Here is a 25,018-nt window from a genome sequence, read left to right as displayed (position 1 = left end):
TCTACTTTCGGGAACCTCAATTGGTCCAGGAACTGCCGCATCCCCTCCTCTCCCTCTGGGGGTTGAGACCTATACAGTTCCTCATAGAAGGTCTTGAACACCTCATTTATCTTTCCTGCCCTTCGCACCGTGTCTCCCCTTTTGTCTCTAATTCCTCCTATCTCCCTCGCTGCTGCCCTCTTTTGCAATTGATGAGCCAACAGGCGACTAGCCTTTTCCCCATATTCATACCTCCTCCCCTGTGCCTTCCTCCACAGTACCTCCGCCTTTCTGGTGGTCAGAAGGTCAAATTCCGTCTGGAGTCGTCTCCTCTCACTGTACAATTCCTCCTCCGGGGTCTCTGCAAATTCCCTATCCACCCTTAAAATCTCCCCCAGTAATCTTTCCCTTTCCTTGGCCTCTGTTTTCCTTTTGTGGGCCCCAATGGAGATCAGCTCTCCTCTGACCACCGCTTTTAGTGCTTCCCATACCACTCCCACAGGGACCTCGCCGTCGTCATTGACCTCCAGGTATCTCTCAATACACCCCCGCACTCTTGCACACACTCCCTCATCCGCCATCAGTCCCACATCTAATCGCCAGAGTGTTCTCTGCTCCCTTTCCTCTCCTAATTCCAGGTCCACCCAATGTGGGGCATGATCCGAAACCGCTATGGCTGAGTACTCAGCTTCTTCCACCCTAGAGATCAACGACCATCCCAATACAAAAAAATCTATCCGGGAGTACACTTTATGGACATGGGAGAAGAAGGAAAACTCCCTAGCCCTAGGTCTAAGAAATCGCCATGGATCCACTCCACCCATTTGGTCCATAAACCCCTTAAGTACCTTGGCCGCTGCCGGCCTTCTTCCGGTCCTTTAGCTGGATCTATCTAGCCCCGGGTCCAGCACCGTATTAAAGTCCCCTCCTAAAATCAAGTTTCCTACCTCCAGGTCCGGTATACGCCCCAGCATCCGTCTCATAAATCCCGCATCGTCCCAGTTTGGGGCATACACATTAACCAACACGACCTCCATTCCCTCCAGCCTGCCACTCACCATTACATATCTACCTCCGCTATCTGCTACGATGTTCTTTGCTTCAAATGCTACCCGTTTCCCCACCAAAATGGCCACCCCTCTATTCTTTGCGTCCAGTCCTGAGCGGAACACCTGTCCCACCCATCCTTTCCTTAGCCTAACTTGGTCCGCCACCTTTAGGTGCGTCTCTTGGAGCATAACCACGTCTGCCCTTAGTCCTTTCAAATGCGCGAGCACTCGGGCCCTTTTTATCGGTCCGTTCAGGCCTCTCACGTTCCACGTGATCAGCCTCACTAGGGGGCTACCTGCCCCCCTCCCGTGTCGACTAGCCATTACCTTCTCTAGGCCAGTCCCACATCCCGACTCCGCGCTCCCGCTCGCTCCCCCAGCGTCGCGCACCATCCCCGCCCACCCACTCTTTAGCCATTTGCTTTTGGATTTCCGCAGCAGCAACCCATTTGTCGTGTCCCCCCCCCCCCCCCCTCCCTCCCCGCTAGATCTCTTTCTAGCATGATTGCTCCCCCCATATTACTTCCGTAAGTCAGCTGACTTCAACTGACCCCGGCTACTCCTGCTCACTCCTCGACCTCCCCGTGTGGGGAACTCCCATCCGCCTTGCGCCTGTCTTCCCGCCTTATTCTTTCTGGCGCGGGAACATCCCTTTACCTGACCCGCCTCTTATGGCGCAGCTCCCTTTCCCCTCCCCCTCCCCTTCCCCATTCTCCAACTATGTCCCGTCTTTCCCCCCTCAACGGCGCCCACATTTCCCCAATGTCTCCCCCCTTCCCAATTTACTTCTCAATTAACTTCAACCATAACATTAACAATAACATTTCCTGCAGCATCAGTCCCTCAGTTCCGATCCAATTTCTCTTCTTTGATGAAGGTCCATGCTTCCTCCGCCGTCTCGAAATAATGGTGTCTCTCCTGATACGTGACCCATAGTCTTGCCGGCTGCAGCATCCCGAACTTCACCTTCCTTTTGTGCAACACCTCTTTGGCTCGGTTGAAGCTCGCCCTCCTTCTCGCCACCTCCGCACTCCAATCCTGGTATACCCGTACCACTGCATTCTCCCATCTGCTACTCCGCACCTTTTTAGCCCATCTCAGGACCTCTTCTCTATCCTTAAGGCGGTAAAATCGCACGATTATCGCCCTGGGTGGTTCTCCTGCTTTTGGTCTTCTCGCCGGAATCCGATTTGCCCACTCCACCTCCAAGGGGCCCGTAGGGGCCTCAGCACCCATCAGTGAACTCAGCATCGTACTTGCGTACGCTCCACAGTCCACTCCTTCCACACCCTCCGGGAGACCCAGTATCCGAAGGTTCTTCCTTCGCGCTCCATTTTCTAGGGCTTCGATCCTTTCAGTACATTTTTTATGAAGTGCCTCGTGCGTCTGTGTCTTAACCGCCAGGCCCAGGATCTCGTCCTCAATATCTGTCACCTTCTGCTGCACCACGCGGAGCTCTGTCTCCTGGGTCATTAATGTCTCCTTGAGCCCCTCAATTGCCTGTAGCAACAGGGTCAGCACCTCCCTCTTCAGCAGCTCCATGCGCCGTCTCACAATTTCATCCTGCTCAGGCCCCCATGTCGCCTGCGCTTTCTCCGCCGCCATCTTGTACTTCTCTCTTTCTGACCCTTTGGTCGACGATTCCTCGCGCTGCAGCCGCCGCCGCCGGTTTTTTCCTCCTTCGTTTGGGGGGGACTCCCTTCTCACACACCCCACACCGGGTTGCGTCGTCGAAAAATTCCCCTCAGGTCAGCTTGCAGCTTTAAGCTTGCCCTTCCCCCGCCTGCATGCTGGAAGAGGCCCTGTTTATCCTGCAGTTGCAGCCAAATCTTTTACTGTTTCTGGCGTGTCTGGCAACCCAGAGACATACCCTTCCTGGGGGACGCTGTCGGGGGAATATTGCAGCCTTCTTCCCACACCGGGAAATGTCAAACAAATGCCGTGGGGGCCCTGTAAAAGAGCCCAAAAGTCCGTTCCAAGCAGGAGCTGCCGAATATGCGACCTAGCTCTGCATAGCCGCACCCGGAAGTTCCTGAAGGTGCCACATTAAAGGTTATTGTGGAAAACAAAAGTTCATAGTGTAGAAGATAACATTGTCATGGATAGAAAATTGTCTACATAACGGAAAATAGAGTAGGCGAGTAGGCATAACTGGTTCATTTACTGGTTGGAAAGATGTAACGAGTGGTGTGCCATAGGGATGAATACTGGGGCCTCAACTTTTTACAAATGACTTGGATGAAGAGACCAAAGATATGGGCGGGATTCTCCGGTTGCCGAAATCGCGTTCGGCAATCGGCCGGAGAATTAAAGTTTGCGTCGAAATCAGGGGCGGTGCCGCTTTCGCGATGCTCCATCACCTCCAAAGTGGCATACTCCAGGAGTACGCCGTATCGACGGCCTCACGACATTGCCTGAGGGCCCCCCCCCCCCCCCCCCCCCCGCTGCTCCGCCCCCGTCCGGCCGTGTTCCTAACAGCATGGGTCTCTCATGGTATTACTTGTCGGGAACTCGCATGGCGGCTGGGAACTCAGTCCAGTGCCGCAACAGTCGGGGGAGGGCCGATCCGCGGGCAGGGGGGACTTTGGCAGCGGCTGGGGACACTGTTGGGGGGTGGTCCAACGGTCGCGAGCCGGCCTCTATTTAGCAGGCCGGGGGCGCGCGCAGCCGGCGCCATGTTGCACGGCGCGCCCGCTGCAGGCCACCGCCGTGCCCACGCGCGGCCACGGACCCGGTAATTGTCCGGCCATATCGGCAGCTAGAGCCATGTGTTCTACACTGCCTGCATGCTAGCCCCCAGCCAAACAGAGGACCAGTGGCCGAATTTTGCGCCAAATTTTCAGTCGTAAAACGCCACCGTTCCCACGCCAGCATCAGGACATTGTCTGAAAATCGGAGAATCCAGCCCATGGGTTGCTTAATTTCTGATAGCACAAAGACGGGTAGGAAAGTAGTTGTGAAGAAGACACAAGGAAGCTACAAAGATATATAGATAGGTTAAGTGTGGGGAAAGATCTGGCAAAAGGAGTATAATGTGGGAAAATGTGAAATGGTTCATTTTGGCAAGAAGATTTTAAAAAGTTATCAAAATGGTAAGAGATTGCAGAGCTCTGAAATGCAGAGGGATCTGAGTGTCCTTGTGCATGAATCGCAAAAGGTTAGTATGCAAGTACAGCAAGTAATTAGGAAAGCTAATAGAATGTTATTGTTTAATGTGAGGGGAATTTAATACGAAAGTTATTCGGGGCATTGGTGAGACTGCATCTGGAGTACTGTGTACTGTATTGATTTCCTTATTTAAAAAAAATAAATTTAGAGTATCCAATTCATTTTTTTTTCCAATAAAGGGGCAATTTAGTGTGGCCAATCCACCTAGCCTGCACATCTTTGGGTTGTGGGGGCAAAACCCACGCAAACACTGGGAGAATGTGCAAACTCCACACGGACAGTGACCCAGAGCCGGGATCGAACCTGGGACCTCAGTGCCGTGAGGCATCATGGGTAACCCACTGCGCCACCGTACTGCCCTTGATTTCCTTATTTAAGGAAGGATGTAAACATGTTGGAAGTAATTTTACGAGACTAATACATGAAATGGGAGAGGAAAGGTTGGACAGGCTGGGCTTGTATCCACTGGAGTTTAGAAGAGTAAGAGGCGAATTGACTGGAACATGCAAGTCCTGAGGGGTCTTGATAGGGTGGGTGTGGCGAGGATGTTTCCTCTTGAGGGAAAATCTAGAACAGGGGTCACTATTTAAAAATAAAGGGTCCCTCATTGACGTCAGAAATTAGGAGAAATCTTTTCCCCGAGGGTCGTGAGTCTCTGGAACTCTCTTCCTCAAAAGACAGTGGAATCAGAGTCTGAATATTTTTAAGGCAGAGCTAGATAGATTCTTGATGAGCAAGGGGGTGGCAGGTTATTGGAGATAGGTGGTACGGTGATGTTGAGGTTACAATCAGATCAGCTTGGATCTCATTGTATGGCAGAGCTGGCTCGAAGGGCTGAGTGGTCTACTCCTACTTCTAATTTTTATGTTCTTAAGTTTGTAAATAGTAAGAGGTCCCAGCACTGATACTTGTGGTACACCACTAGTCACAGCCTGCCACTTGAGAATTCTCCATTTACCCCCAAGAATCTGAATGTTGCAATTCAGTTTCTGAATACTTCCTGTACATGTCTCAATCATGTATAAAAGATTGGTATTTGCAAAGCTACCTTGCAAACCGTAATGGAATCACAGAATCGGCCATAATTTACTGCCAAAATATTGGTGAGGCTAATGATGCCTGCTTATTTATGTACAAGTGGTACAGCAGCTTCAGGCAGTGGAAGATATTGGTAAATCCAGAAGTTTATGCCAGAGTTGTGCTGCCCTGCATTAGTTCTGCAAAGTGGTCCACTTGCTGTCAGGCTCACCATTGAAATGTATTGAATGTCTGAAGTTGCTGTATTTTTGCAGTGGGTTGAACTAAACTTGCCACAAAGAGAAGTTTTGTCCATTTCTGTATAGGTGCCCTTTTAACACTGTGAAAGTGATAATTACGACCAGAAAACACCCTGGCACTGAAAATTAATTGAACCTGAAGGAATGAGATTCCACACTTTTTATCGCTTTTTCAAAATGTAATATTTCTTTTCCTTCTTATCAAATCCCAATCTTTAAGTCCTTCTCTCTCTTTCTGTAGCTGATGTGACATTGAATTCACCATTCAAATATACCCATCTCATAGTGGCACAGCGGTGCAGTGGTTAGCACTGCTGCCTCACAGTACTAAGGACCCAGATTTGATCCCAGCCCTGGGTCACTGTCCGTAAGGAGTTTGCGCATTCTCCCCGTATCTGTGTGGGTCTCACCCCTACAACCCAAAGATGTGCCTGGTAGGTAGATTGGCCACGCTAAATTGCCCCTTAATTGGAAAAAACAGAATTGGGTACTCTAAATTTAAAAAAAAACAAGTATCCCAATCCCCATCCTTGCACTGTTAATTTCTTAATCCATGAATATGATTGGTTAAGGATATACATAATTACTTGTCCTGTTCGTTCAAGACACAGATGCCCTGTTACCGCTGCAGCGTTATCAGCTCACTTTCAGCAACTCACCATGCAAAAAAGTTTAAAAATTTCCAATATATCATATTATGGACCAATATTTTGGGAAAATCTGATGGCTGATGTAATGCCCTTCCTTTATAGGAGCTCCCCCCTTGTTTTAGTTCAGTTGTCTGGCCAGCTGGTTCATGATGCAGAGTGAGGCCAACAGCACAGGTTCAATTTTCATACCTGAGGTTATTCATGAAGGCCCATCTTCTCAACATTGCCCCTCGCCAGATTATCATTGGTTAAATCACCACCAGTCAGCTCTCGCCCTCAACGGGGAAAGCAGCTGATGGTCATCTGGGAGAATGGCGACTTTACTTGCTGTGTGTGGAAAGCATGTAAATGTATAAGAAAGTTTGATTGCCTACCTTGTAGGGTCTTCATTCTTTGATATGCAGCCTTTTCAGTGTGATCACATTCAATAATCTCCTCAAACATGAGGTTTTCCAATTAGTTTCAATTCAATTTCTGTTTTTAAAAAATGCCATTCCCATGCAGGTTTTGGTGCTTTTTAACATTTTGGAGTGTAAAAATCTCCAATCTGTAGCAGATGTATTTAATTTTGAGATTGAAAACAATCCTGCAGGGATTTAGTTTTAGTAAACTTTTTAAAGTATCAAGAAACTGGCGTTCTTAGTGAGCCAAAAAGATGTCATTCTCCAGAGCAATATGAAAGCTGTTACATTATTCACCACACCTTTAAGCATTCAGAAGTTTGAAAATAAAGCACAAGACTCTCTGGTTGTCCACAACTTTACTCTCAAAGAACAAAGAAAAGTACAGCACAGGAACAGGCCCTTCGGCCCTCCAAGCCTGTGCCGACCATGTTGCCCGTCTAAACTAAAATCTTCTGCACTTCCGGGGTCCGTATCCCTCTATTCCCATCCTATTCATGTATTTGTCAAGATGTCCCTTAAACGTCACTATCGTCCCTGCTTCCACCACCTCCTCCGGCAGCGAGTTCCAGACACCCACTACCCTCTGTGTAAAAAAAACTTGCCTCGTACATCTCCTCTAAACCTTGCCCCTCGCACCTTAAACCTATGCCCCCTAGTAATTGACCCCTCTAGTCTGGAAAAAGGCCTCTGACTATCCACTCTGACTATGCCCCTCATAATTTTGTAGACCTCTATCAGGTCACCCCTCAACCTCTGTCGTTCAAGTGAGAACAAACCGAGTTTATTCAACCTCTCCTCATAGCTAATACCCTCCAGACCAGGCAACATCCTGGTAAATCTCTTCTGCACCCTCTCTAAAGCCTCCACATCCTTCTGGTAGTGTGGCGACCAGAATTGAAAACTATACTCCAAGTGTGACCTAACTAAGATTCTATACAGCTGCAACATGACTTGCCAATTTTTATACTCGGTGCCCCGGCCAATGAAGGCAAGCATGCTATATGCCTTGACTACCTTCTCCACCTGTGTTGCCCCTTTCAGTGACCTGTGGACCTGTACACCTAGGTCTCTCTGACTGTCAATACTCTTGAGGGTTCTGCCATTCACTGTATATTCCCTACCTGCATTAGACCTTCCGAAATGCATTACCTCACATTTGTTCAGATTAAACTCCATCTGCAATCTCTCCGCCCAAGTCTCCAAACAACCTAAATCCTGCTGTATCCTCTGACAGTCCTCATCGCTATCCGCAATTCCGCCAACCTTTGTCGTCTACAAACTTACTAATCAGACCAGTTACATTTTCCTCCAAATCATTTATATATACTACAAAGAGCAAAGGTCCCAGCACTGATCCCTGTGGAACACCACTCGTTACAGCCCTCCAATCAGAAAAGCACCCTTCCATTGCTACTCTCTGCCTTCTATGACCTAGCCAGTTCTGTATCCATCTTGTCAGCTCACCCCTGATCCCGTGTGACTTCACCTTTTGTACCAGTCTGCCATGAGGGACCTTGTCAAAGGCCTTCCTGAAGTCCATATAGACAACATCCACTGCCCTACCTGCATCAATCATCTTTGTGACCTCCTCAAAAAACTCTATCAAGTTAGTGAGACACGACCTCCCCTTCACAGAACCGTGCTCCCTCTCGCTAATACGTCCATTTGCTTCCAAATGGGAGTAGATCCTGTCTCGAAGAATTCTCTCCAGTAATTTCCCTACCACTGACGTAAGGCTCACCGGCCTGTAGTTCCCTGGATTACCTTGCTACCCTTCTTAAACAAAGGAACAACATTGGCTATTCTCCAGTCCTCCGGGACATCACCTGAAGACAGTGAGGATCCAAAGATTTCTGTCAAGGCCTCAGCAATTTCCTCTCTAGCCTCCTTCAGTATTCTGGGGTAGATTCCATCAGGCCCTGGGGACGTATCTACCGTAATATTTTTCAAGACGCCCAACACCTCGTGTTTTTGGATCTCAATGTGACCCAGGCTATCTATACACCCTTCTCCAGACTCAACATCCACCAATTCCTTCTCTTTGGTGAATACTGATGCAAAGTATTCATTTAGTACCTCGCCCATTTCCTCTGGCTCCACACATAGATTCCCTTGCCTATCCTTCAGTGGGCCCACCCTTTCCCTGTCTACCCTCTTGCTTTTTATGTACATGTAAAATGCCTTGGGATTTTCCTTAACCCTATTTGCCAATGACTTTTCGTGACCCCTTTTAGCCCTCCTGACTCCTTGCATAAGTTCCTTCCTATTTTTCTTGTATTCCACACCGGCTTCGCCTGTTCTCAGTCTTGTAGCCCTGACAAATGCCTCCTTTTTCTTTTTGACGAGGCCTACAATATCTCTCATTATCCAAGGTTCCTGAAATTTGCCGTATTTATCCTTCTTCCGCACAACATGCTGGTCCTGAATTCCTTTCAACTGACAGCCTCCCACATGTCAGATGTTGATTTACCCTCAAACATCCGCCCCCAATCTAGGTTCTTCAGTTCCCGCCTAATATTGTTATAATTAGCCTTCCCCTAATTTAGCACATTCACCCTAGGACCACTCTTATCATTGTCCACCAGCACTTTAAAACTTACTGAATTGTGGTCACTGTTCCCGAAATGCTCCCCTACTGAAACTTCTGCCACCTGGCCGGGCTCATTCTCCAATACCAGGTCCAGTACCGCCCCTTCCCTAGTTGGACTATCTACATATTGTTTTAAGAAGCCCTCCTGGATGCTCCTTACAGACTCTGCCCCGTCCAAGCCCCTAGCACTAAGTGAGTCCCAGTCAATATTGGGGAAGTTGAAGTCTCCCATCACAACAACCCTGTTGCTTTTACTCCTTTCCAAAATCTGTCTACCTATCTGCTCCTCTATCTCCTGCTGGCTGTTGGGTGGCCTGTAGTAAACCCCCAACATTGTGACTGAACCCTTCTTATTCCTGATCTCTACCCATATAGCCTCGCATCTGAGGTGTCCTCCCGCAGTACAGCTGTGATATTCTCCCTAACCAGTAGCGCAACTCCTCTACCCCTTTTACATCCCTCTCTATCCTCCCTGAAACATCTAAATCCTGGAACGTTTAGCTGCCAATCCTGTCCTTCCCTCAACCAGGTCTCTGTAATGGCAACAACATCCTAGTTCCAAGTACTAATCCAAGCTCTAAGTTCATCTGCCTTACCTGTTATACTTTTTGCATTAAAACATATGCACTTCAGGCCACCAGTCCTGCTGTTTTCAGCAACATCTCCCTGTCTGCTCTTCCTCAGAGCCATACTGGCCCTATTTCCTAGTTCTCCCTCAATTTTTTCACCTTCTGACCTATTGCTCCGGTACCCACCCCCTTGCCATACTAGTTTAAACCATCCTGTGTTGCAATGTTCATCTAAACACTAAGCTTTTTGTTCCATAAGTATTTCTTCAGACAAGACTGAAGTTAGAGTTGTTTCAGAGGTTGAACTCCTTGAGAGTTTTTGCTGTTGTAAAATAAAGCCTGTTTCATGAGCTTTACAAAATCGTAGTAAAGTACATAACCACACTAATCATTAAACAAATGTTTTCAGCCTGACTGAATGGCACCAATTGTCGTGAGACTGGCACTTAAAGCATATCCCTGTTTATTTTTTTTTGTTACAGATCAAGCATTCCTTCAGTTTTTTGGTGATGATTTCCTTCGATTATTGTTGACCCGGTTTGTCTTCTGTTCTGCAACCATGCGATTGCACAAAATGTTCAGGGTAAGATTTGTACCTTTTGATTTTAATTCAGCAATACAGCAACAGTTAACATAAAAATCTCAGAAGTTTAGTGCGCAATTTTACCTTTCTTGCTGAGTGTGACAGCAGGAGAGAAAACTAGCGTTGAAGCCCCGGCACTAATGTGGTTTTCTCCGTCGTATTGCTAGGAATTTGGTGCATAAAAATTGAAGTGACATGTCCAACAATGCCATGATGGTGGGTTGGGCTCTGATTGAAAGCCCGTTCTGCCAGCAGTTTAGTTGTTTAAAGATCAGGGTGACATTTTTAAAGGCTGCCCCGATGCACAAAGTTTAAAATGGAACCCCACCCCCTCCCAATCTCCTGTCCCCGTCATGAGCCTCCCCCCCCCCCCCCCGCCCCCAAGAGCAATGCACTCACCTGAGCTCCTCCGGCGGGTCTGCCCACCAGGTGCAAGTCATGGGAGACCAGTCATAATTCATGTGTGCCCTCACGCCTATGTGGATGGATTATTTAATGGGCATGTCATGATAATGACGTACAAAATTTAATATGACGGTTTCCCGATGTTCAATGTCAGAATTCCCATTACGTTACTGGTGGGGAGGCGGGGCCAACCATGATGAAACTTCCTGCTGATGTAAAACGTGACTTGGGCCTCATGAGATTTTCCACTCATCACCAAACACGTCCCAAGAAAAGCTGGATGGAAAATTCCAGCCTTAGATTCTATTAAGATGTATACCGAGGGGAGGTGATGTTTTCACGAGAGTAGCACCCCAGAGACCCAGGATAATGATCTGGCTTTGAATCCCACCACAGCAGATGGTGAAATTTGAATTCAATAAAAATCTGGAATTTCAAGTCTAATGACCATGAAACCATTGTTAATCATTGTAAAAACCCATCTGGTTTACTAATGTTATTTAGGGAAGGAAATTTCCTTTGCAGGTCTGGCCTACATGTGACACCGGATCCATAGCAATGTGGTTGACCTTTAAATGCTCTCTGAAATCGCTTAGCAAGCCACTCGGTTCAAGGGCAATCAGGAATGAGCAATAAATGCTGACCCAGCCAGTGGTGCCTACGTCCCTCTCAAAATTCCACTGTAGGAAAGTCTTGGTTTGCCATTGTTGAAAGCAGAATTGGGAATGGCAGTGATGTTCTTCATCATCGTGCAGCCTACTAATATTCAATCTTAAATTAAACAAACAATGACTGCATGGGACAGGTGTAAAATGTACACAGAGTCCGTGGAATAGCATGCTACTTTAGGGATCTGTAAATAAACCATCAAAACAAGATCTACAAAGTTTTTAGATTTTTATGTTTTGAATATGAAGCTCTTTCTTTTTTTTAAAATATTTTATTGAAAATTTTTGGTCAACCAACACAGTACATTGTGCATCCTTTACACAATATTATAACAACACAAATAACAATGACCTATTTTATAAACAGAAAATGAATAAGTAATAAATAACAAAAATGAAAACTAACCCTAATTGGCAACTGCCTTATCACAAGTAACACTCAAAATATAATTTAACAGTCCAATATATAATTATCTGTAGCAACGACCTATACATATTATACAGTATATATTAACAACCCTGAGAGTCCTTCTGGTTCCTCCTCCTCCTCTTCCCCCCCCCCCCCCCCCCTTCTCCCCCCCCCCCCCCCCCCCCCCCGATCCTGGGCTGCTGCTGCTGCCTTCTTTTTCCATTCCATCTATCTTTCTGCGAGGTATTCGACGAACGGTTGCCACCGCCTGGTGAACCCTTGAGCCGACCCCCTTAGAACGAACTTAATCCGCTCTAGCTTTATAAACCCTGCCATGTCATTTATCCAGGTCTCCACCCCGGGGGCTTGGCTTCTTTCCACATTAGCAATATCCTGCGCCGGGCTACTAGGGACGCAAAGGCCAAAACATCGGCCTCTCTCGCCTCCTGCACTCCCGGCTCTTGTGCAACCCCAAATATAGCCAACCCCCAGCTTGGTTCGACTCGGACCCCCACTACTTTTGAAAGCACCTTTGTCACCCCCATCCAAAACCCCTGTAGTGCCGGGCATGACCAAAACATATGGGTATGATTCGCTGGGCTTCTCGAGCACCTCGCACACCTATCCTCCACCCCAAAAAATTTACTGATCCGTGCTCCAGTCATATGCGCCCTGTGTAATACCTTAAACTGAATCAGGCTTAGCCTTGCACACGAGGACGACGAGTTTACCCTGCTTAGGGCATCTGCCCACAGCCCCTCCTCGATCTCCTCCCCCAGCTCTTCTTCCCCTTTCCATTTTAGTTCATCTACCATAGTCTCCCCTTCGTCCCTCATTTCCCTATATATATCTGACACCTTACCATCCCCCACCCATGTCTTTGAGATCACTCTGTCCTGCACCTCTTGTGTCGGGAGCTGCGGGAATTCCCTCACCTGTTGCCTCGCAAAAGCCCTCAGTTGCATATACCTGAATGCATTCCCTTGGGGCAACCCATATTTCTCGGTCAGCGCTCCCAGACTCGCGAACTTCCCATCCACAAACCGATCTTTCAGTTGCGTTATTCCTGCTCTTTACCACATTCCATATCCCCCATCCATTCCCCCCGGGGCAAACCTATGGTTGTTTCTTATCGGGGACCCCCCCAAGGCTCCAGTCTTTCCCCTATGCCGTCTCCACTGTCCCCAAATCTTCAGTGTAGCCACCACCACCGGGCTTGTGGTGTCGTTCCTCGGTGAGAACGGCAATGGGGCTGTCACCATATCCTGTAGGCTAGTCCCCCTACAGGACGCCCTCTCTAATCTCTTCCACGCCGCTCCCTCCTCCTCTCCCATCCACTTACTCACCATTGAAATATTAGTGGCCCAATAATACTCACTTAGGCTCGGTAGTGCCAGCCCCCCCTATCCCTGCTACGCTGTAAGAATCCCTTCCTCACTCTCGGGGTCTTCCCGGCCCACACAAAACCCATGATGCTCTTTTCAATCCTTTTAAAAAAAGCCTTCGTGATCACCACCGGGAGGCACTGAAACACAAAGAGGAATCTCGGGAGGACCACCATCTTAACCGCCTGCACCCTCCCTGCCAGTGACAGGGATACTATATCCCATCTCTTGAAATCCTCCTCCATTTGTTCCACCAACCGCGTTAAATTTAACCTATGCAATGTGCCCCAATTCTTGACTATCTGGATCCCCAGGTAACGAAAGTCCCTTGTTACCTTCCTCAACGGTAGGTCCTCTGTTTCTCTACTCTGCTCCCCTGGATGCACCACAGACAACTCACTTTTCCCCATGTTCAATTTATACCCTGAAAAATCCCCAAACTCCCCAAGTATCCGCATTATTTCTGGCATCCCCTCCGCCGGGTCTGCCACATATAGTAACAAATCGTCCGCATACAAAGATACCCGGTGTTCTTCTCCTCCTCTAAGTACTCCCCTCCACTTCTTGGAACCCCTCAACGCTATCGCCAGGGACTCAATCGCCAGTGCAAACAATAATGGGGACAGAGGGCATCCCTGCCTTGTCCCTCTATGGAGCCGAAAATATGCAGATCCCCGTCCATTCGTGACCACGCTTGCCATCGGGGCCCTATACAACAGCTGCACCCATCTAACATACCCCTCTCCAAAACCAAATCTCCTCAACACCTCCCACAAATAATCCCACTCCACTCTATCAAATGCTTTCTCGGCATCCATCGCCACTACTATCTCCGTTTCCCCCTCTGGTGGGGGCATCATCATTACCCCTAACAGCCTCCGTATATTCGTGTTCAGCTTTCTCCCCTTCACAAACCCAGTTTGGTCCTCGTGGACCACCCCCGGGACACATTCCTCTATTCTCATTGCCATTACCTTGGCCAGGATCTTGGCATCTACATTTAGGAGGGAAATAGGTCTATAGGACCCGCATTGTAGCGGGTCCTTTTCCTTCTTTAAGAGAAGTGATATCGTTGCTTCAGACATAGTCGGGGGCAGTTGTCCCCTTTCCTTTGCCTCATTAAAGGTCCTAGTCAATACCGGGGTGAGCAAGTCCACATATTTTCTATAGAATTCGACTGGGAATCCATCCGGTCCCGGGGCCTTTCCCGCCTGCATGCTCCTAATTCCTTTCACCACTTCTTCTACCTCGATCTGTGCTCCCAGTCCCACCCTTTCCTGCTCTTCCACCTTGGGAAATTCCAGCCGATCCAAAAAGCCCATCATTCTCTCCCTCCCATCCGGGGGTTGAGCTTCATATAATTTTTTATAAAATGTCTTGAACACTCCATTCACTCTCTCCGCTCCCCGCTCCATCTCTCCTTCCTCATCCCTCACTCCCCCTATTTCCCTCGCTGCTCCCCTTTTCCTCAATTGGTGTGCCAGCAACCTGCTCGCCTTCTCCCCATATTCGTACTGTACACCCTGTGCCTTCCTCCATTGTGCCTCTGCAGTGCCCGTAGTCAGCAAGTCAAATTCTACATGTAGCCTTTGCCTTTCCCTGTACAGTCCCTCCTCCGGTGCTTCCGCATATTGTCTGTCACCCTCAAAAGTTCTTGCAGCAACCGCTCCCGTTCCTTACTCTCCTGCTTCCCTTTATGTGCCCTTATTGATATCAGCTCCCCTCTAACCACCGCCTTCAGCGCCTCCCAGACCACTCCCACCTGGACCTCCCCATTATCATTGAGTTCCAAGTACTTTTCAATGCATCCCCTCACCCTTAAGCACACCCCCTCATCCGCCATTAGTCCCATGTCCGTTCTCCAGGGTGGGCGCCCTCCTGTTTCCTCCCCTATCTCCAAGTCTACCCAGTGTGGAGCGTGATCCGAAATGGCTATAGCCGTATACTCCGTTCCCCTCACCTTCGGGATCAACGCCCTTCCCAGCACAAAAAAGTCTATTCACGAGTAGACTTTATGGACATAGGAGAAAAACGAGAACTCCTTACTCCTAGGTCTGCTAAATCTCCACGGGTCTGCACCTCCCATCTGCTCCATAAAATCTTTAAGTACCTTGGCTGCTGCCGGCCTCCTTCCAGTCCTGGACTTCGACCTATCCAGCCCTGGTTCCAACACCGTATTAAAATCTCCCCACATTATCAGCTTTCCCATCTCTAGGTCCGGAATGCGTCCTAGCATCCGCCTCATAAAATTGGCATCATCCCAGTTCGGGGCATATACGTTTACCAAAACTACCGTCTCCCCCTGTAGTTTGCCACTCACCATCACGTATCTGCCCCCGTTATCCGCCACTATAGTCTTTGCCTCGAACATTACCCGCTTCCCCACTAATATAGCCACCCCCCTGTTTTTCGCATCTAGCCCCGAATGGAACACCTGCCCCACCCATCCTTTGCATAGCCTAACCTGGTCTATCAGTTTCAGGTGCGTTTCCTGTAACATAACCACATCTGCCTTAAGTTTCTTAAGGTGTGCGAGTACCCGTGCCCTCTTTATCGGCCCGTTCAGCCCTCTCACGTTCCACGTGATCAGCCGGGTTGGGGGGCTTCCTACCCCCCCCCCCCCCCCCCCCCCCCTTGTCGATTAGCCATCCCCTTTTTCCAGCTGCTCACCCGGTTCCCACGCAGCTGTATCTCCCCCAGGCGGTGCCCCCCCGCCCATCCCCTCCCATACCAGCTCCCCCCTCTCCCCAGCAGCAGCAACCCAGTAATTCCCCCCTCCCACCCCCCCCCCGCTAGATCTCCCGCTAGCGTAATTACTCCCCCCATGTTGCTCCCAGAAGTCAGCAAACTCTGGCCGACCTCGGCTTCCCCCCGTGACCTCGGCTCGCACCGTGCGACGCCCACTCCTTCCTGCTTCTCTATTCCCGCCATGATTATCATAGCGCGGGAACCAAGCCCGTGCTTCTCCCTTGGCCCCGCCCCCAATGGCCAACGCCCCATCTCCTCCACCTCCCCTCCTCCCCCCATCACCACCTGTGGAAGAGAGAAAAGTTACCACATCGCAGGATTAGTACATAAAACTCCTCTTTCCTCCCTTTTTAACCCCCCCTCTTCGCCCCCCACATTCGCCCCACCACTTTGTTCAAACGTTCTTTTTAATAACCCGCTCATTCCAGTTTTTCTTCCACAATAAAAGTCCACGCTTCATCCGCCGTCTCAAAGTAGTGGTGCCTCCCTCGATATGTGACCCACAGTCTTGCCGGTTGCAGCATTCCAAATTTTATCTTCTTTTTATGAAGCACCGCCTTGGCCCGATTAAAGCTCGCCCTCCTTCTCGCCACCTCCGCACTCCAGTCTTGATAAACGCGGATCACCGCGTTCTCCCATTTACTGCTCCGAGTTTTCTTTGCACATCTAAGGACCATTTCTCTATCCTTAAAACGGAGGAATCTCACCACTATGGCTCTGGGAATTTCTCCTGCTCTCGGTCCTCGCACCATCACTCGGTATGCTCCCTCCACCTCCAACGGACCCGCCGGGGCCTCCGCTCCCATTAACGAGTGCAGCATTGTGCTCACATATGCCCCGACGTCCGCTCCCTCCGCACCTTCAGGAAGACCAAGAATCCTCAGGTTGTTCCTCCTTGCGTTGTTCTCCAGTGCCTCCAGCCTTTCCACACATCGTTTCTGATGTGCCTCATGCATCTCCGTCTTCACCACCAGGCCCTGTATGTCGTCCTCATTCTCGGCTGCCTTTGCCTTCACGACCCGAAGCTCCCGCTCCTGGGTCTTTTGTTTCTCCTTTAGCCCTTCGATCGCCTGTAGTATCGGGGCCAACAGCTCTTTCTTCATTTCCTTTTTGAGCTCTTCCACACAGCATTTCAAGAACTCTTGTTGTTCAGGGCCCCATGTTAAACTGCCACCTTCCGACGCCATCTTGGTTTTTGCTTGCCTTCCTTGCCGCTGTTCTAAAGGATCCACTGCAATCCGGCCACTTTCTCCTTTTTTCATCCGTATCCAGGGGAGATTCCCTTCTGGTTTACTGCACAGTGTTTTTAGCCGTCAAAATTGCCGTTGGGGCTCCTAGCAAGAGCCCAAAAGTCCGTTTCACTGGGAGCTGCCGAAACGTGCGACTCAGCTGGTCATCGCCGCACCCGGAAGTCATGAAGCTCTTTCTGACTGAACACGGCAAACATTTAATCAGGTTGAAATAGTGCAAGAATTTCAGATGTTGGAAATAAGAAGCAAAACAAAAATTCAATAAACATTCAGCAAAATGGGGAAAAAAGAGACAACTTAACATTTTGTGTGGAGCCTTGAAGATATTACTGATGATCAGTATTTATCATGGAACAGACCAAAGGGAAAGAGGAGGGAAAAGCATATATGACCTTGTAATAACCTGCACGGGACATGCATAAGATTCATCCAACTGGGGATGGTGGTTCCCTTGTCCTGATTGGACCGGCAATTAACCAGCATTTGTATAATAGGTCGGCCTCTGTAATAGCCAAGAGAAAGGAGTAAGGACCGGGTAATGTCTATCCGGGACCTATGTATGTGCCACTGTAAAACTGAATAAACGTCTCCCTGTGAACCTGCCGGACTCCTTGTTGGTACGATATTGACGATGAGGGGGGTCGGAGCTGTCGGCCACCTCCCCAACATTTTTTTTTTAATGACTTTGTGGACTCTGGTACGCACTGATTCCGTTTCTGTAATGCCCTTTGAACCCTGTGTTGAGACGGAAGGTGTGCGCTGGGCTGAGTATTCTGATGCTGGCTTGTAGTGTGCGTATGCTGTGTATGTTCAGGAGTCCAATATATCCGGCAGTACCGGAAGTGGCGTCTTTGGAGGAAACTTCTAGTGGAGGTCGCACAATATTTTTATTTGTCTTCATCTGCTGTCCTATTGGGCTGCTGGCTTGCTGTGGCAGTGGGTCCACCGGGGAGTCAGTGAGTTTGCCACAACCCCCTTGGACTGTCGTCCGGGTTCTGACTGTGGCCTGGGTTTCGAGAGACTGATCCGTGACCGCTGGGAAAGCTGGCTGTACGATGGCAATGTTCTACAAAGGTGCTGAAGGTTTCTGCATGGCAACAAGTTTAAGCCTAGAGACTCTGTTGAGTTGATATACGTGTGACAGTGACTCAGTTTATGTTGAGTTGACTGGGCATTCCAGGTGTGAATGCTGGTCTTGTGACGTTCTGCACAGGGTTCTGTTTTATTTGTGTTATGCTTAATACGGTGCAAACACTTGGGGTGACTGCTCCCTGAGCGTTTTCAGTGGGCATGTAAATCGTCGTGTCCCCCCCGACGTTATAAGAATCTTTATTGTCACAAGTAGGCTTACATTGCAGTGAAGTTACTGTGAAAAGCCCCTAGTCACCACATTCCAGCACCTGTTTGGGTACACAGACGGAGAATTCAGAATGTCCAAATTACCTAACAGCATGTCTTTCGGCACTAGTGGGAGGAAACCGGAGCAGCCGGAGAACCCATAGTTTTGTACATGAGAAGTAATTTTTTTCTACTGTAAATAAAACTTCTTCACAACTTTAAAAGTTTTACTGCCATTAAAACGTATGGGTTAGTGTCTCAATCAGTGTTAATATAACACTCTACTTCTATTTGTTATGGGAGTAAATAAATAATTTAAGTATCATCCAGAAGATGTACTGCAGCAACTTGCCAAGATTTATTTAATTGCATCTTTCAAACCTGCGACCTATACTGCCCAGGCCAAGTGCAGCAGGTGCAATAAATCTTATCCCATGAATAGAATAACACACTATTTCTGCTGCCAATGTTGCTTGGGATGCTGTGCCAATTGATATGTACCCCACCAATTTATTTTCTTCTGTTGCATCCATCTCTGACTGTGTTGACCCTCCGCCTGGATTTATTATGCTTTCTCTCCATGATTGTGATTGTTTTCTGCAATATCAGTCTTGTTTGTTCACCTACTTTTTTGATTTTATTTTTGCAATTAAATATGTTGTATATCAATCAACTTAGGGCAGTCTTGACCATAACTGCAAATTAACTTCATTTTTTGTACAACTGTTTACTTTCTTCCTCTGTTTCCACGTCCAATAAAAGGAAACTCGGAATTACCCGGAAACATACCCACAGTTGCAGAAAGAAGACAGTGTGGAGAATCCTGCCCTCCAGAATCACATTCTAGAACTGGCTTCCATGTTGGATGTTCGAAGCCACTTCCTGGAAAAGACCACTTCTGAATATTAAGAGAAAGGCCGAAAAATGTAACAATTTATTTGAAGCCACTGGTTCTAAAGAAGAAATTTTTCCTTGCATTTACCTATTGGATTACGGAAGTACTTCTTTTTCAAACAGGAGTCTTTTTGATCAGATAATTTCTCAAAGACTGATGTACCTGGCACAATTATGTTTCTGTAGTTATGTATTTCATAGTCACCGGGTGTTAAATGTATTGTGAAGAAAACATTAACATGGCAGGATACAATGGTAAAGATGATTTATAAACAACGATCAGCTGAAAAAGGGCATTTACTACAAAAGCAATAGAAGCTTTTTGACTTGGTTCGTTTATCCACCCTGTGTTACAGTAAAACACTAGATGTTAAGATTGTCATTTTGAGTGTTTTGTAATTAAGTATCTCTTGGCAGCAATATATAGAGGAAAAAATGAACTATTTCCCATAATCTGTTTCATTTTAAGAGTTATAGTTAACCATACGTGTTAGTTGTGGTCTCATCAGTAAACCCTTGAATGGTAACCTTTGGTATACATGAGAGAAACCAATACCCATTAGTGTAACAGTACTGCAATTAAATATGACGACTTGGAAAATACTGTATACAGCGGTGTTATCTGACACTCCCATAATGCACTGTGACAGATGAGCATGCTCTGTTGATAAATGAGAATCAGAACAACAGGAGACATTCAAGGCAAAGTCCAGTCGATCAAGGTAGGTTTATGGATGTAAGTCTGATGTTGCATTACACTATTGGAATTGCTACAAAACACTGCAGCATGATATCTGATGGCTTTCAATGCAGTCTCCTAGGTATATATGTGCATAAAATAATTGAGGTTATTTTGCGGTTGAGCCTCATTTTAGGGAAATAAAAGATATCCTTAATTATACTCCACCTACTCATCTTTCCTCTTTGAAAGAGGAACTATTTTATTGGTAAAATTGCTAGTAGCTATAATTTAATGTTGCTTTGTCCCTGAAAGACTGGTAGAAATTAGAGGCTGAAAGATGTGTTCTGTATTCTCAACACATTTACCATGACAGGTCACATATCTCATGGTTACTAGTATTGTGCTGCACAACTAATTTTAGTTCAGCCATAAGACGCTGCTACATTTTTATACATGGATACTTGAAATAAGCAAGTTTTTTGTGAAAAGCTTTGGTATTCGTACCTTTGCCAAATATACTTTGTACATTAATGTTATGTAAAGGAAACTATCTTTCCTTTAATAGATTTTGATCCATCTATGACAATTATCAAGACTCTTGAAGATGCTTTTTATGCCTATTACCACATCCATTTGCATTGTGTTGACTCCATTCATAGTTTATATTACCTCCTAGATGGTTTAGGAGAGCTTTTTGACTTGTATTGTGTGAAAATTCTCTTTATGAAGATTTAGCTACTATCAAATCATGTAGATCTGATTTTACTTATGTTATTGATCTAATATTCTGTCACTTAAACTTGTGTCCTGTTGTTAAAATCTGAATGTGTTTTGGCTAAAATACATTTTAAAGATATGTAAAACAAGAAGGCAGCTTGATTAGTAAAATGCTTATTGGCCAGATGGCTTAAGAGGACAGAGTGTTGACAATTTTGCTTCCAAAGTTCTAAAAATGGCCAATAATTAATATGTAAATAAATGCAACTACAAAGATGTTTAAACATTTTCTAATGAAATAATTTTTGTGAATCACATTGTATTCACTTGAAGCAGCCCAACTCCTGTGCTGCAACTTTTCAAAAGGTTGTTAAGCATGTTTAGATTTAAATGTGATCTTTTGCTACTATCTTGAAGCAAAAAAAATGCAAAGATGAAAGCAGAATTCTATACTTTTAGTTATATTAAAAGATAAACAAATGGTGCACACTGAAGAAAACGTTCTCATTGTCTGCACATTATAATGCGTCTTGTGATTAACCTAACTTAACTGTTGTATGTACATTTTTATTTTTAACTGTGTGTTCGTAATGTGTATTGCCCTATAATTTATCAATGAGACTCAATAAAAAAAATCAGAAGCAATGTTGATTTCTTCTGTATAGTGGTCAATAACACTTTAGTGGAAGTCACTGTCCCTAAAATATAGGCTATGAAAACCAAATTTAAATTGAATTAACAATGTTACGCTTTTTATTTAAACAATATTTAATTTAAGCCGTCATCTTGTTAATAATAGGGGCAGCACGGTAGCATTGTGGATAGCACAATTGCTTCACAGCTCCAGGGTCCCAGGTTCGATTCCGGCTTGGGACACTGTCTGTGCGGAGTCTGCACATCCTCCCCGTGTGTGCGTGGGTTTTCTCCGGGTGCTCCGATTTCCTCCCACAGTCCAAAGATGTGCAGGTTAGGTGGATTGGCCATGATAAATTGCCCTTAGTGTTGGGTGGGGTTACTGGGTTATGGGGATAGGGTGGAGGTATGGAGCTTGGGTAGGGTGCTCTTTCCAAGAGCCGGTGCAGACTCGATGGGCCGAATGGCCTCCTTCTGCACTGTAAATTCTATGTAAAATATGATGCTTCATAAGTGTCCCAATTCCAAACAACTGCAAAACTGAAACATTAGTTTAACCACAATAGTTTTATTTTCTCCTTTTTAGTTAATGCCAACTTATCAATAGTTCTGTACGGTACAGAAGATACCTTTTTTGGATTTCATTTCCGTTCCATGTTGATTTGTATCGATATATCCCAGGAAAGGGAATGAAACCGAGACCCTTATCCAATTCAGGACCTCTGGTTCTTCCGAGGCAACCATTCAAGATTATAATCTTGCCTTCTGATGAAAAGTTTGTTAGAAATGTACAGAATGTGCCACCTTGAAGGACAATGAAATGATCCTCATGGTGATCTTTGGAATGCAGCTCCACTCGTTTGTCACCCTCGATAAAAATAAAACTTACACATCCAACCTCATTTCCTGTTTCTCTTTATTCGGTTGCCTGTAAGCAGTAAGTACCATTTACAAGATGCACTACAGCAACTAGTCAAAGCTCTTTCAACAGCTCCTTCCAAATCCATGACCAAAGGACAAAGCCAGCAGAGCTCCCTGACTCGTCATTCCTTATCAGCGAGTCCAAATCCTGGAACTCCCTCCGTAACAGCACTGTGGGTGTATGTAGAACAGACATTCAAGCAGGTGGCTCATAACTACCTTCTCAAGGGCAATTAGGGATGATCAATAAATGCTAGCACTCCCAGCAACACATGAATTAATTAAAAATACTCACAATTCATCTGAGCCTGTGTGAATGCCACGTCAAAATGTATTTTTAAAACTATACTTTTGGAACACCTTGAAGGCAGTTTAAGTATTTGACAAATAGCTTATATTTTTAAATAGATATTGATTATTTTCACAATCATCTGATTTCCTCTTGAATGCCTGGACTGACCTTGCCTCTACCAGAGTCTTTGTGTATTTCAGACCCTAACCACCTAATCTGATTTCCTCTTGAATGTCTGGACTGACCCTGCCTCCATCAGTCTTTGTGCATTCCAGACCCTAACCACTCACTGAAAATGTGTTTTGCTCATCGCTTTTGAGTCTTATACCAATTAAACTATGCCCTCTGGTTCTCTGACCTTCCACCAATGGGAACCGTTTCTCCCATTTCTCAGGCTGGTTTAGCACAATGGGTTAAACAGCTGGCTTGTAAAGCAGACCAAGGCCAGCAGCGCGTGTTCAATTCCTGTACCAGCTTCCCCGAACAGGCGCCGGAATGTGGCGACTAGGGGCTTTTCACAGTAACTTCATTTGAAGCCTACTTGTGACAACAAGCGATTTTCATTTTATTTCATTTTTACCCTATCTACCCTGCCTAGGCCCCTTATGATTTTGAATACTTTTATCAAATTTCCTCTCCATCTTCAGGGACAGCCATCCAACTTCTCCAATCTATCTAATTAAAGTTTCTCATCCCTGTAATCACTCAAACCTCCGATTCCCAAGATCAGCCATGATGGTATTGAATGGTGGAGCAGGCTCGACGGTCTTTGATCTGTTCCTGTGCCTCCAGTGTTCTTGTGCTGGGCGTTCCCCAATGTGTGGTTGTCACCACTGTTGTATTATATTGTATATACTGCACTGCATACGAGGTATTACGATAAGGCCCCTGTACTACAGGTATGGGGGTAGATCCCTGCCTGCTGGTTCCGCCCAGTAGGCGGAGTATAAATGTGTGTGCTCTCCGAACTGCAGCCATTTCGGCAGCAGCTGTAGGAGGCCACACATCTCTGTGTAATAAAGCCTCGATTACTCTCGTCTCGTCGTAATTGATAGTGCATCAATTTATTACACAGAGATTTTACAAAGATGGATCTCCGCATCAAGCTGGATCGCCTGCAACTGCATCCTCAAGCAGACAACGCCAAAAAGGGCTTCACACATTGGCTAGCTTGCTTTGAAGCATACATTGGATCTGCGACAGACACAATCCCAGAAGCTCCAGATTCTGTACACGGGGCTGAGCTCCGATGTCTTTCCCCTCATCCAGGACGCGCCTACCTACGCAGAGGCCATGGTGCAACTAAAGGAGAACTACGCTCAGCGACCAACAAGATGCCAGGCACCTGCTGTTCACACGGCACCAACTTCCCGGTGAGTCTGTGGAAGATTTCTGGCGTGCTCTGCTCGCCATGGTGAGAGACTGTGATTGCCAAGCCATTTTGGCCGCTGAACATTCTAACCTGCTAATGAGAGACGCGTTCATTACGGGCATAGGGTCGGCCTACATCCGCCAGCGCCTCTTAGAAGGGGCTACGCTTGACCTCGTGGCGACCAAGAAAGCAGCGCTCTCGTTCACAGTCGCCTCACGCAATGTACAGGCATATGCCCCCGACCGCACGGCTCACCCCTCCTGGGCATCGTGGACACCGCCAGCGGCCACCCCATCATGGACCCCATCAGCGATCGCCCCCAGCCAACACGCCTGCGCCGCATGGCAGCCAACCAACCCCGGGGGACCCAAGTGCTACATCTGCGGACAGACAAAACACCCCCGGCAGCGCTGCCCGGCACTGAGTGCGCTCTGCAAGGCCTGCAGCAAGAAAGGACATTTCGCTGCAGTGCCAGGCCCGCTCAATCGCCGCTATTGTCCCTGCACCCCCTGCGTGCGGCCCGTGGGCGCTGCCATCTTGCTCCCTCACAACAATGCGGCCCATTGGCGCCGCCATCTTGCTCCCCTGACATCACATGCGGCCTGTGAGCACCGCCATCTTGCTTGCCTCAACCAATGGGGAGAGCCATCTTGCCTGTCTCAGGACACGTGCGGCCGTGGGTGCCACCATCTTCCCCGCCTCAGGACCCCTGTCGTCGGGCACCTCATCGCCTGCAACCGCCGACGACCAGCCGCGTCTCGCCTCCGTCACGATCGACTAGTCCAAACCGCACAACCTCACGACCACGTCGACAAAGGTGAAGGTAGACGGGCATGAGATATCCTGCCTTCTGGACTCCGGGAGCACAGAGCTTCATCCACCCCGATATGGTAAGGTGCTGCTCCGTCGCAGTACACCCCATTAACCAAAGAATCTCAATGGCCTCCGGATCCCACTCCGTGGCGATCCGGGGGTACTGCATCGCCATCCTCACCATCCAGGGCGTAGAGTTCAGCGACTTCTGGCTCTACGTCC

The 25,018-nt window shown here is 47.3% G+C and overlaps 1 protein-coding gene across 4 annotated transcripts in view; it reads left to right on the top strand.

Annotated features, from left to right (window-relative positions):
* scai (suppressor of cancer cell invasion) overlaps window positions 1-21,410 on the top strand; it is a 246,501-nt gene extending 225,091 nt beyond the window's left edge. For all 4 annotated transcript variants that reach the window (XM_072488455.1, XM_072488456.1, XM_072488458.1 and 1 more), the window contains 2 exons: window positions 10,169-10,269; window positions 19,235-21,410. In XM_072488455.1, the coding sequence (XP_072344556.1) occupies window positions 10,169-10,269; window positions 19,235-19,381 (248 nt within the window). In that variant the 3' untranslated portion in view covers window positions 19,382-21,410. The remainder of the gene's footprint in view (window positions 1-10,168; window positions 10,270-19,234) is intronic.
* Window positions 21,411-25,018: the final 3,608 nt, after the last annotated feature.

Source organism: Scyliorhinus torazame, chromosome 22, assembly GCF_047496885.1.
Source record: "Scyliorhinus torazame isolate Kashiwa2021f chromosome 22, sScyTor2.1, whole genome shotgun sequence".
Classification (NCBI taxonomy): domain Eukaryota; kingdom Metazoa; phylum Chordata; class Chondrichthyes; order Carcharhiniformes; family Scyliorhinidae; genus Scyliorhinus; species Scyliorhinus torazame.
This window is presented reverse-complemented; position numbering and strand designations above follow the sequence as displayed.